This window comes from Lampris incognitus, chromosome 8, assembly GCF_029633865.1.
Source record: "Lampris incognitus isolate fLamInc1 chromosome 8, fLamInc1.hap2, whole genome shotgun sequence".
NCBI classification, from domain to species: domain Eukaryota; kingdom Metazoa; phylum Chordata; class Actinopteri; order Lampriformes; family Lampridae; genus Lampris; species Lampris incognitus.
Window position 1 is genome coordinate 1,118,154 of NC_079218.1, and position 18,820 is coordinate 1,136,973.

The 18,820-nt window shown below is 45.8% G+C and overlaps 1 protein-coding gene across 1 annotated transcript; it reads right to left on the bottom strand.

Annotated features, from left to right (window-relative positions):
• Positions 1-9,533: 9,533 nt before the first annotated feature.
• On the bottom strand, positions 9,534-16,576 carry si:ch211-103f14.3 (zona pellucida-like domain-containing protein 1). Its single transcript, XM_056285168.1, has 10 exons — positions 16,483-16,576; positions 15,773-15,993; positions 15,478-15,662; positions 14,481-14,553; positions 13,132-13,229; positions 12,851-12,931; positions 12,584-12,752; positions 12,347-12,458; positions 10,335-10,355; positions 9,534-9,655 (listed from the first exon to the last, which is right to left on the bottom strand). Exons 1-10 carry the CDS (start codon positions 16,574-16,576, stop codon positions 9,534-9,536), a joined length of 1,176 nt encoding a protein of 391 aa, XP_056141143.1.
• Positions 16,577-18,820: the final 2,244 nt, after the last annotated feature.

The following is an 18,820-nucleotide window of genomic DNA, read 5'->3' on the forward strand; positions in this document are numbered from 1 at the left end:
TTTAAAACTGTGTTGATATTTAAAACTGTGTTGATATTTAAAACTGTGTTGATATTTAAAAGTGCGTAGATGTTTCAGAGCCTCGTCTTGTTGTTGCTGCTCAACAGGGATGAACGGTATTTTGTTTGCTTATTTTATTTACATACGTGTAAATAAAGGGTGGAGTGGGTGGAGAAGAGTGTCAGGAGTGATGTGTGACAGAAGGGTACCAGCAAGAGTTAAAGGGAAGGTTTACAAGATGGTAGTGAGACCAGCTATGTTGTATGGTCTGGAGACAGTGGCACTGATGAAAAGACAGGAGGAGGAGCTGGAGGTGGTGGAGGTGAAGATGATAAGATTTTCACTGGGAGTAACGAAGAAGGACAGGATTAGGAAGGAGTATATTAGAGGGACAGCTCAGGTTGGACGGTTTGGAGACAAAGCAAGAGAGACAAGATGGAGATGGTGTGGACATGTGTGGAGGAGAGATGCTGGGTATACTGGGAGAAGGATGCTGAATATGGAGCTGCCAGGGAAGAGGAGAAGAGGAAGGCCAAAGAGGAGGTTTATGGAGGTGGTGAGGGAGGACATGCAGGTGGCTGGTGTGACAGAGGAAAATGCAGAGGACAGGAAGAGATGGAAACGGATGATCCGCTGTGGCGCCCCCTAACGGGAGCAGCTGAAAGTAGTAGATTTCATTTACATCCATGCAACTTCATGAGATGAGTTAAAACAGTCACTCAGATGTTGCTACAAGCCTTTACATCTCACGGCAGCCTCGGCTCCTCCAGCCTGTCCGTGGCCTGTAGCATAGCTCCTTCACTACAGCAGCCTCGGCTCCTCCAGCCTGCCCGTGGCCTGTAGCATAGCTCCTTCACTACAGCAGCCTCGGCTCCTCCAGCCTGTCCGTGGCCTGTAGCATAGCTCCTTCACTACAGCAGCCTCGGCTCCTGGTCATCTCACTGCAGCCTCGGCTCCTCCAGCCTGCCCGTGGCCTGTAGCATAGCTCTGGAGTTGCATTCTCTTTGTGAGAAACGTGAGGCAGGGCCAGAGGCGAGCTGAAGCTTACCGTTTCCCCAGGTTCTCACTGTGTGTGTGTGTGTGTGTGTGTGTGTGTGTGTGTGTGTGTGTGTGTGATGGATTCTGCTCTGAAGACTAGCCACCACTCACTCCTTGCTGGCAAGTTCAAAGCCTCGGCTATTCTCTGTCTCAGCCCTCACTTGCTCTACCTCTGCAAGGTCTCTTACTCATCCTTGTTCTCTCTCTCTCTCTCTCTCTCTCTCTCTCTCTCTCTCTCTCTCTCTCTCTCTCTCTCTCCCTCTCTCTCTCTCTCTCTCTCTCTCTCTCTCTCTCTCTCTCTCTTCAATATTCAATACCATTTTTAGGTAAGTGATGAAATTGTTCCTTTAACCGTGCTGTACAGTAATTTGTTTTGTCATGGAAACGTTTTTTTGGACTTTTTCCAGTCTTTTTCATAAATGCTTTTTAAAAATCAAATCTCTTTCCCTCCCTCTCTCTCTCTGTCCTCTCTTTCTCTCTCAAATTCAAATTCAAATAGCTTTATTGGCATGAACAAAAAATATGCTGTTGCTAAAGCAGTTTGCAGAAGATTAAAACATTACAGCACATATTAAATACACATTAGATTCACATGACATCACGTATTAAATACACATTAGATTCACATGACATCACACACCAATACATAGGCGTCACCACATAAGCCTGCTCCATATCTTGGCCCACCGCAGCAGTCAGCCCCTCCCCCTCCCTGCCATCCAGTACAGTGCAGCATGGCAGCCAGCGGGATGCGGTGACTCAGCAGCAGCAGCAGCAGCAGCAGCAGCAGCAGCAGCAGCAGCAGCAGCATATACCTGGTGTCTTGGGGGTCTCTCAGTGGTTGTGAGTCCTGCAGGCTGGGGCAGCAGGTGGTGTTTCACTGCCAGAGGAGCTGCTGCTCCTTCACCAGGAGAACTGCCAGGTTCTCCTCTGGCCTAAACAGTAGGAGGTTTGGTACTTTCTTGGCCATTTCCCCGAAGTGGAAGTCTCTGTCCTCTTTCTCTTTCGCTCTCTCTCCCTCTCTCTCTCTCTCTCTCTCTCTCTCTCTCTCTCTCTCTCTGTCCTTCTCTCCATCTGTCTGTCTCTCTGTCCGCTCTCCCTCTATCTCTCTCTCTCTCTCTCTCTCTCTCTCTCTCTTTCTCTCTCTCTCTCTCTCTGTCCTTCTCTCTCTCTCTCTGTCCTTCTCTCTCTGTCTGTCTCTGTCCGCTCTTTCTCCTCTCTTCTCCTCTCTCTATCTCTCTCTCTCCCTCTCTCTGTCCTCTTTCTCTTTCGCTCTCTCTCCCTCTCCCTCTCTCTCTCTCTCTCTCTCTCCCTCTCCCTCTCTCTCTCTCTGTCCTTCTCTCCATCTGTCTGTCTCTCTGTCCGCTCTTCCTCTATCTCTCTCTCTCTCTCTCTCTCTCTCTCTCTCTCTCTCTTTCTCTCTCTCTCTCTCTCTGTCCTTCTCTCTCTCTCTCTCTGTCCTTCTCTCTCTCTGTCTGTCTCTGTCCGCTCTTTCTCCTCTCTTCTCCTCTCTCTATCTCTGTCTCTCTCTCTCTCTGTCCTTCTCTCTCTCTGTCTGTCTCTGTCCGCTCTTTCTCCTCTCTTCTCCTCTCTCTATCTCTGTCTCTCTCTCTCTCTGTCCTTCTCTCTCTCTGTCTGTCTCTGTCCGCTCTTTCTCCTCTCTTCTCCTCTCTCTATCTCTCTCTCTCTCTCTCTCTGTCCTTCTCTCTCTCTGTCTGTCTCTGTCCGCTCTTTCTCCTCTCTTCTCCTCTCTCTATCTCTCTCTCTCTCTGCCCTTCTCTATCTCTCTCTCTCTCTCTGTCCGCTCTCTCTCTATCTCTCTCTCTGTCCTTCTCTATCTCTCTCTCTCTCTGCCCTTCTCTATCTCTCTCTCTCTCTGTGTCCTTCTCTCTCTCTGTCTGTCTCTGTCCGCTCTTTCTCCTCTCTTCTCCTCTCTCTATCTCTCTCTCTCTCTCTGTCCTTATCTCTCTCTCTCTATCTCTCTCTCTGTCTGTCCTTCTCTATCTCTGTCTGTCTCTCTGTCCGCTCTTTCTCCTCTCTTCTCCTCTCTCTATCTCTCTGTCTGTCCGCTCTCTCTCTATCTCTCTCTCTGTCCTTCTCTATCTCTCTCTCTCTCTGCCCTTCTCTCTGTCTGTCTGTCTCTTTCTCCTCTCTTCTCCTCTCTCTATCTCTGTCTGTCTCTCTCTATCTCTGTCTGTCTCTCTCTATCTCTGTCTGTCTGTCTGTCTGTCTGTCTGTCTGTCTGTCTGTCTGTCTGTCTGTCTGTCTGCCAGTAACTGAGCAACTTGCTGATGGAGCTGCCCCTTTGAATTTTGAGGCCAGTTTTCAGCAGAACTGAAGGGAAATTCCCTGCTATTATTGTGAGGCAGGGTGAATCAGGCTTGTCATGCAGATGAAAGTAAATGGTGAACACAGCGCAGGTACGAACCCCAGTTGGATAAAGTTACTGGTCCAGCTTTGTGACAAAACTTCAGTGTATAAACGGCAGCGGTGGGAGAAAAGGCGGGAAAGAAGGAATGTGTTCTGGTGCATTAAGTTCATCACAGAGCATTTCTGCGGTACCTGCCCTTGGGAACGGTGCTCCTTTGAGTGTTACTGCAAATGTCATACAAGCTCCTCGGTGCAGAGGGTGTGGTGTGTTACACAAGCCACCATTTCTGAGACTTTTCCCATTTTCACTTTGACCTGGCACACTTCAAAAGGAAACTCGAGGGATGACTCGATGCCCGGCTGGTTAGCACGAGCTGAGGTGGTTAAAGCACTGCAGCTGCTCAGGCTCTGAGCATTGGGATGGCAGGATGCTGTGATGAGTGCATTTTCCCCAGTGTTGGCTTTTCTTGTAACACATGTCGCCGGCCATCAGCAATCCCAAGGGAGAGTTGGTGTAACCTACTCTTGCCTGCACTCCTTTATCACTGTGTTACCCGTGAGAAGAAAGGTGTAGCGGCAGCGTGGCTAAACCTGGCTATCTGTGACATACTATTCCCACGAGATGCCATTAAAAACAAGGTTCTTTTAATATACAGCCCAATCACTCCAAGATCAGCTTCACAACGTACTCAGTGGAGTGCATTATTCCCACTTGTCGTGGAATAACAGCACAATGTTCAGGATTTGGCCATAAGTGCAGTCACATTTGTGGAGATGCCTTTGTGCAAAATGCAGAAATACGCAGCAACAAAACAACGGTAAGTTTGGTTTCAAAATCGCCGCTGTTCATCGAAATTGTTCTGTGCCGTTGTTCAGGTGGGCTGGGAACAAAGTAAGCACAAGATGGAACAACAGCGTCTGCCCTTTCTTTCCCCAAACAGTGTTTTTTGTTCCACTGTCCTGGTACAAAGTCATGCCTTAAATCCAGGCCAACGAGGAGAAAAAACAGCTCTTGCCTTTCTCCCGTAATCATAAAAAACATGATATATATATAAACATAAAACGTTGTTAAAAGAAACACTCCACGGTAGGGAAAGTGCTCAACAAATCAGGAGCAAAACAATCCAGTTCGTCAAGTACAGTCTTTATGAGACAGTACAAGCCTGTTACATAAGCAGGCCTATGGCATGAAAGCAGGCTTATGGCATACCAGAACTCGCTGGTATAATTCAGAATTCCTTGTTCCATCAATGATGGCAAGCCGTGCTGGCCCAGATGCAGCAAAACAGGCCCAAACCATGATACCACCACCACCACCACCAGGTTTCACAGATGGAGTAAGGTTCTTATGCTGGAATGCAGTGTTTTCCTTTCTCCAAACATAACGATTCTCATTTAAACCAAAAAGTTCTATTTTGCTCTCATCCGTCCACAAATCATTTTTCCAATAGCCTTCTGGCTTGTCCACATGATCTTTAGCAAACTGCAGACAGGCAGCAATCTTCTTTTTGGAGAGCAGCGGCTTTCTTCTTGCAACCCTGTCATGCACACCATTGTTGTTCAGTGTTCTCCTGTTGGTGCACTCATGAACATGAACATTAGCCAATGTGAGAGAGGCCTTTAGCTGCTTATAAGTTACCCTGGGCTCCTTTGTGACCTGCCCGACTATTACATGCCTTGCTCTTGAAGTGATCTTTGATGGTCCACCACTCCTGGGGAGGGTAACAATGGTCTTGAATTTCCCCCATTTGTACACAATCTGTCTGACTGTGGATTGGTGGACTCCAAACTCTTTAGAGATGGTTTTGTAACCTTTTCCAGCCCGATGAGCATCTACAATGCTTTTGCTGAGGTCCTCAGAAATCTCCTTTGTTCTTGCCTTGATACACTTCTACAAACATGTGTTGTAAAGATCAGACTTTGCTAGATCCCTGTTCTTTAAATAAAACAGGGCGCCCACTCCACTCACACCTGATTGTCATCCCATTGATTGAAAACACCCGATTCTGATTTCACCTTCAAATTAACTGCTAATCCTACAGGTTCACATACTTTGGCCACTCACAGATATGTAATATTGGATCATTTTCCTCAATAAATACATGACCAAGTATAACATTTTTGTCTCATTTGTTTAATTGGGTTCTCTTCATCTACTTTTAGGACTCGTGTGAAAATCTGATGATGTTTTAGGTCGTTTATGCAGAAATATAGAAAATTCTAAAGGGTTCACAAACTTTCCAGCACCACTGTGTGTGTATGTGTATATATATGTACTATATATATACATATATACACATACACACACACACACACATACATATATATATATATATAGTATGGAGTGCACGCTCTACTCATGGCTGTTATGGAAAAGACAGAAATGATCATATTCAGAGAATGTCACTCTCCTTGAATCAGCGGATATTCGTTTCAGCTTAGACAGAGTTACAGATCATCGCATGACTGCCTTCGGCAATAATACCCACTTCTTCTCATGGACACCACAAAGGTATTGGCACCCAAATAACTAATATGATAACTCTGATTATCCCGGTTAACTGAGACAACATATCCAATTCAATAACGCAAGGAAAATATTATTACAGTCTACTGTTGTCCTGTCATGACTCAACGAAGGTAGCATCCTTGTTATTCAAATTGTGGAAGGTTCATCTTCCTACTGACTACCTCCTCTTTTGTTTGCTCGGCTACTACTTTTGACAGTGGCATCCAATTTCCAGTCAAAAATTCATTCATTGGGTGTTTTTTTTCCCTTTTTAGTAACCGGTGACTCCTTACAAAGGTCAGGCTGAAGTACAGTTTGTATAGAGCGTGTCAGAGATTCTGGTTTCAGTGACATGCGAATCCTCATTGTGTCCACAAGCTAGCTGTAAGACTAGATGCATACTCTATGCAAGTGTGCCTTAAATAGCTGACATCGAATTGGGGCCACAGATGAACAAGAGGAGTTTGGGTTAGCATGCTAACGCCTGGATATTGATAGTGTATGAGAGAGTGTAGCTGCCAATTATGGCCCACGCGGCCTCTCACAGTTCAGGTCGGCCCTTGTGTCAGCAGGGTTCTGCTCTGGTAACAGGGGGACTGTGAGATCGTCCCACTTTTCAGAAAATAATTTCAGACATTTGAATTATATGGGGCACTTAAAGACATAATCAGCCTCACTCCACCTCTCTGGCTTTCCTGTTAGGCACAAAACAAACATAATAATAATAATAATAATAATCTGTCCCGAAGCAATATCTCAGATATGTTATGCTCTTATGAGCTACCGTGAAGCCTAAGACCCATGGGCAGGGCCTGTTTAAGCAGTCCGAAGACTAAGCATGGGAATAAAGGTGACCAGGCCTTTATTGCCAGCGGCCCTGCGCTCAGGTACCACCTGCCAAAGGAGCTGAGACTGGTAGGAAGCAGTAAATCACTTCGTAAAACTCCCTTTTATAGACTTGCGCTAGCTAAATGCTGTTCTGTGATGTCTCTAACCCTGCTCATTTGAATGCTTTATTATTTTGGTTCATCTGTAACTCTTCTTTTCATTTGTCCACTTACATTGTTTCAATAAAGCGTTAACAACCTATTATGTATAACGGCTTTCATGGATAGAGGAGGTGACTGGAACTAAATGATGTCCGAATGAGTGTTACCAGATCAGCGGTTGAAAGTTGAAGCTTCTGAGCGTTGACGTGCAGTGAATTTCAAGAGAAAGAATAAAAACCTCAGTGACACGGTGGGTTTCATCCCCGCCCAGCTGTGTGAAGTTGGCACGTTCTCCCATTGTTATGTGGGTTTCCTCCTAGAGGACTCTGCATGTGTGCTTGGCAGCAACCTGTGATGGATTGGACATCTGTCCATGGTGGTCTTCTGCCTTCCCCTCAAAAGGTGCAGGCCTCCTCTGTGTTTGTGCGGAGCATCTTCTGACCATGCTCCTTTGCTTTGACGTAGCCTCCCTGGTTCTGCCTGCTGGGTGTAGGAGCGCTCTACTCATTTTGTGCAGGGCTGTGTGCTACCTGCTCGATGCTGCTGCTGCTGCTGCTGCTGCATGGAACAGCTTGTTTGGTTGTGACTAAGTCATTAAGCTGAATTACGGGATTTTCTCCACTAGTCAGGTTACAAAATACTAACTGGCTTTTCCCCCTTCCTTCTTCTCCCCAATTGTACCCGGCCAATTACCCCACTCTTCTGAGCCGTCCCGGTCTCTGCTCCACCCCCTCTGCTGATCCGGGGAGGGCTGCAGACTACCACATGTCTCCTCCCATACATGTGGAGTCACCAGCTGCTTCTTTTCACCTGACAGAGAGGAGTTTCACCAGGGGGACGTAGCGTGTGGGAGGATCACGCTATTCCCCCCAGTTCCCCCTCCCCCCCGAACAGGCACCCTGACCAACCAGAGGAGGCGCTAGTGCAGCGACCAGGACACATACCCACATCCGGCTTCCCACCCGCAGATACGGCCAGTTGTGTCTATAGGGACCCCCGACCGAGCCGGAGGTACCACGGGGATTAGAACCAGCGGTCCCCGTGTTGATAGGCAACAGAATGGACCACCATGCCGCCCGGATGCTGGCATTTTTCTAACCTTTATTTACCCAGGGTAGTAGTGTGCTCTTTTTCAGCAATGTCCTGCACAGTCACACCTGGGAGCTGCCCAATACAACCACAGTCTTCACCAGTGGCCACTGAACAGCTCCACTGGAGCTGTTAGTTGGTTGGGGGTTAAGTATCTTGCTCAAGGGCACATCAGCATGAGTATTTAGGCCACAGCGGCCCCATGCCCCTAGTCTTTACCATGGTAGGAGACACTCTCCATAGACCCCTGCTGAAAATGTCGAGCGGATAAGAGGAACACTGGTGCAGCAGCAAACACGTTCCCACTCAAGCAGGGACAAGGACGGAAACGTGGAGACGCTTCTGTTGGACAGACGATCTACTGATTCTCCAGTCAGTTTTACGGTAGAACAGTTTTCCCATGGGTAGCTTGTAATTCATTAGACTGGCCGTGTTAGCGCTGCTCTGAGGATTTCTACAAGGGTGGGAACTGTTTACTGGTGAGCCAACACACACACACACACACACACACACACACACACACACACACACACACACACACACACACACACACACACACACACACACACACACGTCAAAGAGAGATTATGGGACCATACAGAACCGTTGATATGCTTTGTGAGAAGTTGACTCAACAACAACTATTTTCCACATATACATTTTTTATTCTGTTTCAAGAATAAGCTGTCTTCCCATTTTCTACTTTCCTGGAGAAAGGTTTTAAAAAGGCACACAAGCTCAGTAGGTTATCGGAGTGAATATTGTGGACTGAATCAAACATTGGAAGCTCAATACTGTGTTGGTAAATAAAAAGCCATTAAGGCAACTTCATTTTGGGGTTTTTTCTCAGATGTCGAGCATTTTATTATCATAAAGAAAAGAAATTTAAACAATGAAACAATAACTTGAACCACTCCTTCACTCTCAAAAATCTCAACATTATTTCACATGCCAAACTCGATATTGTTGACCTTTTTATTTTTGCAGTTTTTCTACATTACCACGACAAATATTTGTGCAAACATCTGTGCATTCTCTTGTCTAAAGAGTCCACTTGCTGATCAACAGACACACGTAGAGTCAGGGTCATACTTTTAGTTTGGCTTTGTCATAAAAAAAGGTCATATTTCTGTTGCACTGCCACGTGTACTACATTCATTTCTGCTGTGAACATATTGCCTGCCTGACTGACTGACTGACTGACTGAAGCATTCTGACTACGCTGTGTATCGCTGTACACACACTAGTAGTTCTGTGTTCAGCCTTCCCCTTTATCTTTCAATAAACCAGAGCAAATGATGCAGCAACACTTAAGCACTTCATTAGGTATTGCAGTAATTGTGCGAAAACAAGCAAGCACTCCTTTTCTAAACTTCTATGATTTTTTTCTTTCCACTTTGCATTTCACTGCAGTCTACCAGGATTATACACCTCCTATCCTGCAACGTTAACATGCTACGTGACAACAAGACAGTGATGTCAGGAGTAATATGCTGACGCTAGTCCGCCAACAAGTTGATGAGGTGCCGCTGCCCTTATCAGTGTCTGCGCCTCCTGTACAAGACAGCGGCCATGGCCACAACCACAAGGACGGCCACAGTCAGGATCCCCACGGCTATCCCGAGTCCCACAGAGGAGTCGGACTCGCTGCTGGACAGATCTGCTCGCAAGACAACCAGGGTACAAATACTTACATTAGAGTCCTTCGTAGGTATCATGTAAGGTACAGTAGCTGCAGCCAAGATGGGGGCCGGCTCGGCTATTTACATGTTTGAAATAAGTCATCATATTTCATTCATTCATTCCCCTCCCAAATAAATGAAAGGTCCACAAAGTCTAATGAAAGTGTGTTCAAAGAAACCAAGCAGTTACTCAAGGAACAAAATAGAATAAGCCAACAGTCCCCAGCACATCATGTTTTTAGCCTGACATATCCCCTACTTGGTGAGCCTTCCAACTAAGTCACCAGTCTTAGCACAGTATTCATAGTATTAAGTACAGTGAACGCATAGCCACAGCAGGTCAAAATCTGGTTTGCATAATAAGACGTCTACTTGGAAAAACAAGGTCCACGTTTCTGGAGAAAAAAAAAGACCCATCCCTTTCAGTGAGCATGACTACAGCCCTGTTTCAGACCACCAACTAACTTCACCTTCCTGCCACGTTTATCACTGGGCTCCCTCCCTACACCCTCACAGACAGCCGAGGTTGGTCACGTCATCGTCCCACAAGCAACACTGGTGAACCCAACATTTATGGATTTACAAACCTCCCGGGATGCAACTGTGTCAGTAGTATAGCCCACTGACACAAAAGGCTTAGAAGTGAATGAAACATACCTTCCTCTTTAGATCCCAGAACTGAAAAAGAGATGAAAAGGAGAAAGAAATTAGCATTTGCTCCCTACAGGAGGAGAATAGGAATGGTGGCGCTATGGTCTGCCCCCTGGCGGCCACCGTCATTAGTGCTGGATGAAACTTGAGTCGCAGCAGGTCAACCACACAACTGGGAGTTTAGTGGCAGCCAAAGCAGAATATACAGATGTGTGTTGCAGTTATAGGATGTGTTTGGAAGGTAAACGATACAGAACATAGCCAGCTTCTCTGCCTTTCTCCTCCAAAGAATTTACCTTTCCACGTGACACGTCGCCGGTGTTTCGGGATTCAGAGACGACACAGGCAGCTAGCTGTTTGAGACGGGTTTCTTGTGCAAGAGTTCCTGTCGTAGCCGCGGTGTTCCCCGTGTGCCGGCTCTCATTTAAAACAGCGGTGGCTGCTGACCCCACACTGGGTAACCTGACCCCGAGAAGCGCCACTGCAAAGTTTACCGTATTTCCTGGATTATAAACCGCCGTTTCGTTTTGTTTTTACTCGTCCGGCTGCTCCTGCGATTTATATCCCAAAGCAGTTTATACGCGAGTTTACGCGGCGGCACTTCCGGTCCATTTCCGCATTCGGGCCACCCTGTGCTTTTCTCTTCCGGTGTAACGGCTAGCGACCTCGTTACCGCGCTTCAGGGAAAGGGTTCTCGTTGCTTGGCTTTTTGGCCATGACGTGATGGGAACAAACAAAGGCGGTTTTCGGTGGTTTCTTCAGATTCAAAGCCTTCAACACCATCCGTGATTCGACATATGTGCTGCTGGAAAACAGGGGCATGATGCAGGCAGGGACAGCGCCGTCTTGTGGCAGGTCGATGGGCAACACACTCGCTCTGTCCAACCGCTCATTCAGGCGTTTCCCTGCATCAGTACCGCCACGCGCCGCACAATGCGTCCCTGGGCCATCTTGTGATTTTCTCACCTCCATTTCTAATGTTTAGTGTTGTTGAAGATACCGCAGATCTAGGCTGGCATGTTTACATCCGGCTACGGATGTTTAGACCGGAAGAACAATGCACCCACCCCGGCGCCCTAGGGAAGGGCGGGAAAACTCGTCTATATACAATGTAACTGACCTTTCGCAAAGTACCGCCCCAGAACGGTGCTGGTCCAATCCTCCCTTAGCAACGGTCCGTCAAGCTTTCAAACACACAGCAAAGTGCTGAAACGGTGGACTTATGGGATCTGCAGACCGGATACTAGATATGTGAAAAGTCTGGAGGGGTGTAATTTTCTTTCCCTTCCCCAAACCCACAACGCAAGAAGCGCAATGTGGGCAATAGATTTGGCAGTATAGCAGACCCCCCCCCCCCATGGCCAGCTTCATCCATCCAGAATCAACACAAATACCTGTCTGCTCCAAGCTAAGCTAGCTACTAGCTATTATTGATAGCTAATACAGCTAACGTGTTATTACTGTTACTGTTACCCACACAATGCGCTGATTTCTTCCCTCATGTTTTGCTGTTTTCCGGCTACTTCCGGGATAGTTCTGAAACGCATGACGGGCATAGCAACAGTGACTAAGGGGGGCGGGACTTTGCGAAAGGGCAATTTCGTCGGACGAATACGCTGCATTTCCACTAAGGCCACTAGATGGCACTGTTTAATCCTGTGGTGACTCAGTTGAAGCTACTGTACCGCCCATAGAAAAGCAAAGTAGAAGGGACTTGACGTGGCCATTTGTGCAGTTCAAACGAGAATGGCGACTGTTGTGAGACGTTACTGTTACTGCTAAACCTCACCTCAGCGAGTCCGCGACTTACACGACAGTGTGGGAATGTTTGATCTACTCATTCACTCTCTATGGTACCGCCATAGAAACACTACACACACCAAAGCAACTTACATGGTTTTCTCTACAACGCATCTTTACAATGCCATTAATACTCCGATGCGACTTGTAGTCCGGGAAATATGGTGTGTGTGTGTGTGTGTGTGTGTGTAGCACTGAAAGAGAAATGTTGTACTTACCACTCTCAACCTTGGTGACTATGGGTTTGGATGAGGAGAGGGTGGTAGACTCTGTCATTCCTTCCTTTAAAGGGTCAGAATCCACAGCCCTTCTCCTCCTTCTGGTGCACTGCTGCAGATGAGCACGACAAAGCCTGTCTGTCTCTCGCAGAAACACGCTTATGATATCACAGCATTGCCGTCTCTCGTGTCGTGGGGGAAATGGGGTACGGGTTGGGTTTTTAAGCCCAGACTTACCTTGAAGTCATCGCAGGTGCTCTTCTCGCAGAGTCTGGTGACACAGTGTAGGTAGTAGGTGGAAATGGTCTCGTTCTGCTGTTCGAGGAAACGGAAGGCCGGGAAGGAGAAGCGGGCGTGCTGACCGTCTCCATTCTCAGAGATGTTGGTCATCTGGTGTTTGGAGCACCTGTGGGATTTACAAGAAAGGACGTATGGATATAGTTGATACAGATCGGAGGGATATGGACTTTGGCTCTTAATTCAGAACAGAGGATGAGGACTTACGGGACAAACAGGTTGAAGAAAGTGGAGTTGGTGGGGTGTGGCGAGACGGAGGCATAGCACCGGTCCAGGAGAACATGGTACCTGTCAGTTTAGGGTGAGACAGGGGGTCAAAGCAACAGCAGTGGAAACCTGAGCTACACCGTAGGAAAATGCTTCTCTGTCTTTTACAGACCTCTAGCTAAGTTTGTTTCTGAAGTATGTACTTCAGAAGTGTTATGCTTCTTATTTAAAGGAAAAAACGAGCTAAAGTGAGTATTTGTAAAATAAATGGAGGGTCTTACTGATCAGTCAAGTTGGATGCCTTGACCTGGACAAACACTTTGGTCCTCAGTTCTAAGCCCAGAGGTGGTATGACCAGAGGCTGGGTATATTGAAAATCCTGTAAAGAGAAAATGATGGATTGGCTAGCTGCATGTTTTGGTTAGTATTAGCAAGTAGCCTTTTTTATGAGCATTCCTTCTAGCCTTAAGATGCTTTGTTGATTTGGATGGTAAGTGATGTGATGTTTGGCAATAGGTTTTTTAAGACCCATTTTTCAAAAGAAAGTTTCCCTTACTGTGTGATAAAAACTGAACTAAAGAAAAATGTAGAAACAATTCCTGAATGATGAATCGCTAAATCAGTCCCCAGAATATCACAGGAAGTAGAACCAGTTCATCTGGACACAACATTTGTTGAGAGAAACGTTTCATCATCATCTACGTGACCTCTTCAGTCTGCTTCAGTCTCCTGAAGAGGTCACTTAGATGATGATGAAACGTTTCTCTCAACAAATGTTGTGTCCTGATGAACTGGTTCTACTTCCTGTGATTTCCTTACCTGGATTGTTGAGTGTGCATAAAGACATTGACCAGAAGAGGATTAATTTCTTGTTTACATTTCAGGTGCTCTTTTCTTTCCAATGGGGTGATGCAACAACAGGCCTGTCTTACCACCAAGTCTGTCTTACCGCTCACCTGTGGTGAGTCCATTGAAGGAACTACTGTCACTATGATCAGGGTAGAGCAGTTTCAGATAAACTGACTTCAAGCCCGCCATACTGTAGCACAGTGGTACTCACTAATTTTCTTAGGAGAGCCACTTATGAGTAAGACCATTCCTCAAAGAGCCACAGAGATTGCAGACATAACTCGGGTGTTTTTTTTTATCACCACTCTCAAGATATTTACCGTCTTTGTGTATGTTTAAAAAATATATAGTACCATGCTTTCCATCCTTACATCCCTTTTATTCTCAATTGATAATTACATTGCATTATTAAAATATAATATACTTGTTTGTGAGTTTGTAAGGCTGGGAGTGGAACCCGTCTTATGTGTGCATGTACATATGCAATTATACATAAGCATTACCAACATGAACAAAATGTTTGGCTAATACAACACAGACTACACGTCTACCCATGATGCCACGCTGTTACGTAGCCTACGTTCTTTGACATAGCTTCAGTATGCTGCCATCTTCTGGATAATTCATTTCAATGTGCTAAAACAGGACACAAACGGAAGCTATAGAAGTAAGTAATAGCTGTGTTCTTATTGTTGTCGGTGGATCTACATGAGGCACAAAGCAAAGCCGCGTAAAGACTAACACTGCTGTAGCAACATAAAACATGGCTCCCTTAACTTACGCTGAAGATGTTCATGCTCAAAGTGCTGATGAAACTTCCATTGTTGTCTTTCACCGAAATGGAGGATGATGACCTGTATGGGACGAAGTCTGGCGTCAGTGAGTGTGGGGTGATCCACAGAGACATGTCTGTTTGTTACTGCAGGGCATGCTTGGACACAGACGACAGAATGGAGAGTGACACCAAGTCTCACAGTATTTCACTAGACCATCCCTCTTTCAGCTAAATCTGGAGGATGGGGGTATAAGATTGTCCAGTTGGCAAAATGTGTAAGGACAGAAGTAATCAGACTCAGGTTTGTGCACTGACTGCTGATTTCAGATTCAGAAGTTGGAGTAGCAGTGCCACCATGTTTACTCCCACCTGAAGAGATTTTGATCAGGTCTAGTGTGCTTCATAGGAGGTGAATAACATCCATCGTTTGCAAACTTGCAAACTGATTTTAGTGGCTATTTATGGGTTGGCTTTTTATATATTTGATGATTCTTATAAATTTCCAGAGACTGCACACATTCAAAAGGAAGTGCAACAACCACAGAACACTTACCTTGGGAAAGTTGACAGAATGCCAAGTGTCCCATGTAAGAACACAATCTACGCTCACGTTCATAAAACTCCCCACAAAGTCCCTGGCCTCAGTCATCAATCATTCGTACGTACAAATTTGTTCTTGCACACCCATGGAATTTTCTTAGCCCTCAAGATTGTCTGACAGCCAGCACAAAGCCTGATGGTTATTTGTAATTCCTTCCCCCTGACATCTGTTGTCTACCTCTTGTGTCAAGCAATCACCCAGGCCTGCAAAGACATCAGTGTTGGCCAAGCAGTGTCTAAATTCAGGGTTACCCAGGTTCTACACTGGTCTCTGAGACAAACTTCAGGGCTAAAAAATCCCATGAGTGTGTAAGAACACATTTGTACGTATGAACGATTGCTGAATGAGGCCCACAGACTCATTAAAAAATTTTTTTTAAAAAAGCCAAGGAAAGGAGCTTACACATCCACACGGGTATTGTTGACGAGGTACTCCAGAGGATAAGCACAGGAGTAGAAGTATTTGAGCTCAGCGTTATAGGTGACTATGCCCGTGGTGGGATCGTGGGAGTGAATCACGCCACTGATGTTAACCGTCTGGATGTTGGAGAAGTCAGAGAAAATCCCTGTGCCAGGAGCGCTCGTGGTCTGGAGGCAATATTTATAGTCATGTCAAGCACAGGAAGAAAAAGAAATTCTCATGAATTTCTAAAATAGGGATGGTCCCAATCTTAACTTCTCCCTCCAACTCTACTAACCCTGAAGTTGCTGCCGCAAGCACTGCTTGAGTTGATGGGGAAGGTGAACCTGGCAACTGGTGGGGTCACACTTTCATCCAAGGTCCCTTTACATGCCGGGTCATCGAACATATGATTGAGGATGAGCAGTGACTCGTTGTAGCCGGTGTAGACAACAGGGCAGATGAGGATTGCCAGGCCAATTGAAGAGGTGCCACATTCAACAGAGATGTCAGTGTATTCTAAGGTAAGGGAAAATAAGTCAATAAGTAAACATCGTAACATTTTTCCCACCATTGTCATTTAGTATGTTACATTTTCAAAGATAATCACTGACGCTAATTGTTTCTTTTAGGCAGCATTTGGATATCTGTTAGATGTGCATTTAAATACTGCACTTGAGAGTACTGAAATGTAATTAATATTGAATGTTAGTTGGAAGAAGGAAAGAATAAAATATTGGGTAAAAAATCCACGTGCATATCCAGTTTGCTTGTTCTGCATAGATTATGCTTCATTGCCATTGGCAGTGAGGCAAAAATGGCCTTTTGTAGAATTCCCAAATTCCCAGGGTTGAATTGAGCTGCAAGTGTTTGGGGTGAAGACATCAGAAGTTTTGTGTACCAAGCTTTATGGATTTTCACATTCATGAGAATGGAAGCATAAATTCCTTTTCAAGATCTGCGAAACGTAGAAAGATGACATATTGGAACAGGGGAAAATGCAATTACCTGGCCGTCTAAAGGTGGCTCCGCAGTCACTTTGTGTTAACTGACAGCTTTTGTCCACCGCGGATGCCAAGATGAAAAAGATCACAAGATGCATTTTTGCCTTTCTTGCTGTGGACATCTCTGTTATATCAAAGAAAGAAGATCAGGATTTCAACATGTGTCAAAATCAATCAAGTCAATCAAAGGGAAGATTATGTTTACCTTGGATGACACCCACCTGCTAATGTCCCACTTCTGGTCCACCTTTCCTTTCTTGTCTCCTGCTTTTCAGATTGTTTGGGGATGTGCGAGGTTGCTTATATAGCTGGGGCCCTCTCTTGGGATTGGACAGAATTAAGGTCAATGTAGTTTGGCGTGTCCCCTTTGAGTTCCCAGTTATAAGAAGACTCATTGTACAGGGAGTGCCCTTAAGGGTAATTAGTGAAACCCTACACATGGTGAGTCTTTAGTGAAGAAAACAGAAACAATGACCCAGTTCCTTTGTGACTTTCCTTTAAAATACAGATTCCCTTAGCATGCTAATATGAGACTTCATGAAGTAAGTGCTGGATCCCTAAGCACCCTATCCAATTCTTTGATGCCCTTTTTAGGGGCGAGTTTGTGTGCAAACAAAATCCCAGTAGCCTTTATTACAACTCACAGATGATCCTATAAGACAGTCCCATGACCCAGAGGGTATTAAAGAGTGTGCATGGGTCCCATTTGACATTGTGCAGGTATTGCTCTTTAAAGGGCCAATTCCAGTGAACCAGCAGCCAGATAAAGGAAAATTCTTGCCAATTGAAAATGTTGTGACTTATTTTTGTAGTTTTTCCCACCGCGCATATCGGTAATTTCATCCTGTCGCTGGCTTCATTTCTTTCTTTTTTTTGGGGGGGGGAGTATTTTTTCCCTTTTTTCTCCCCAGTTGTATCCAACCAAATTACCCCACTCTTCTGAGCCATCCCGGTCTCTGCTCCACCCCCTCTGCTGATCCAGGGAGGGCTGCAGACTACCACATGCCTCCTCCCATACATGTGGAGTCACCAGCCACTTCTTTTCACCTGACAGTGAGGAGTTTCACCAGGGGGACGTAGCGCGTGGGAGGATCACGCTATTCCCCTCAGTTCCCCCTCCCCCCCGAACAGGCATCCCAATCAACCAGAGGAGGCGCTAGTGCAGTGAGGACACATACCCACATCCGGCTTCCCACCCACAGACACGGCCAATTGTGTCTGTAGGGACGCCTGACCAAGCCGGAGGCAACACGGGGATTCAAATCACCTTCCCCGTGCTGGTAGGCAACGGAATAGACCACTACACTACCCAGACAGCCCCTACCGGCTTCATTTCTCCGATTTTGGATATGGGACCACTAGGCAACACAGCTTTACAGCAGCATCTTATGGGGCAACTGAGCACCAGTTGTAAACCTGTCCTTTCATCAACACCACAGCAAAACGTGTTGCCTCAGTTAGACAGTGTACATGATTTGCTATTATCTATGACTTCTCAGTTGCTCCGGTCAGGTAGTTTATCAATGGTTACTTCCACCTGCGATGGTATAGGCTGAACCAGGAAGTAGCTCAGCAATGCAATCAACCACTAAGATTGAACATTTTCAGTAATAACTTTTAATTTGCTGTTTAGTTTTCACTTCCAAATATGTGGTTAAATTAGGCTTGTTGAAATACACTACCCTTCAAAAGTTTGGGATCACCCAAACAATTTTGTGTTTTCCATGAAAAGTCACACTTATTCACCACCATATGTTGTGAAATGAATAGAAAATAGAGTCAAGACATTGACAAGGTTAGAAATAATGATTTGTATTTGAAATAAGATTTTTTTTACATCAAACTTTGCTTTCGTCAAAGAATCCTCCATTTGCAGCAATTACAGCATTGCAGACCTTTGGCATTCTAGCTGTTAATTTGTTGAGGTAATCTGGAGAAATTGCACCCCACGCTTCCAGAAGCAGCTCCCACAAGTTGGATTGGTTGGATGGGCACTTCTTGCGTACCATACGGTCAAGCTGCTCCCACAACAGCTCAATGGGGTTCAGATCTGGTGACTGTGCTGGCCACTCCATTACCGATAGAATACCAGCTGCCTGCTTCTGCTCTAAATAGTTCTTGCACAATTTGGAGGTGTGTTTAGGGTCATTGTCCTGTTGTAGGATGAAATTGGCTCCAATCAAGCGCTGTCCACTGGGTATGGCATGGCGTTGCAAAATGGAGTGATAGCCTTCCTTATTCAGAATCCCTTTTACCCTGTACAAATCTCCCACCTTACCAGCACCAAAGCAACCCCAGACCATCACATTACCTCCACCATGCTTAACAGATGGCGTCAGGCA

Excerpts from the sequence above, each read along its gene's own strand:
- si:ch211-103f14.3 (XM_056285168.1), bottom strand. The coding sequence starts at position 16,576 with ATGCATCTTGTGATCTTTTTCATCTTGGCATCCGCGGTGGACAAAAGC. Across the intron at positions 14,554-15,477 it reads AACAATACCCGTGTGGATGT|GTCATCATCCTCCATTTCGG; the intron begins GTAAGCTCCTTT and ends CGTCCCATACAG. Across the intron at positions 13,230-14,480 it reads TGAGCATGAACATCTTCAGC|GATTTTCAATATACCCAGCC; the intron begins GTAAGTTAAGGG and ends TTCTCTTTACAG.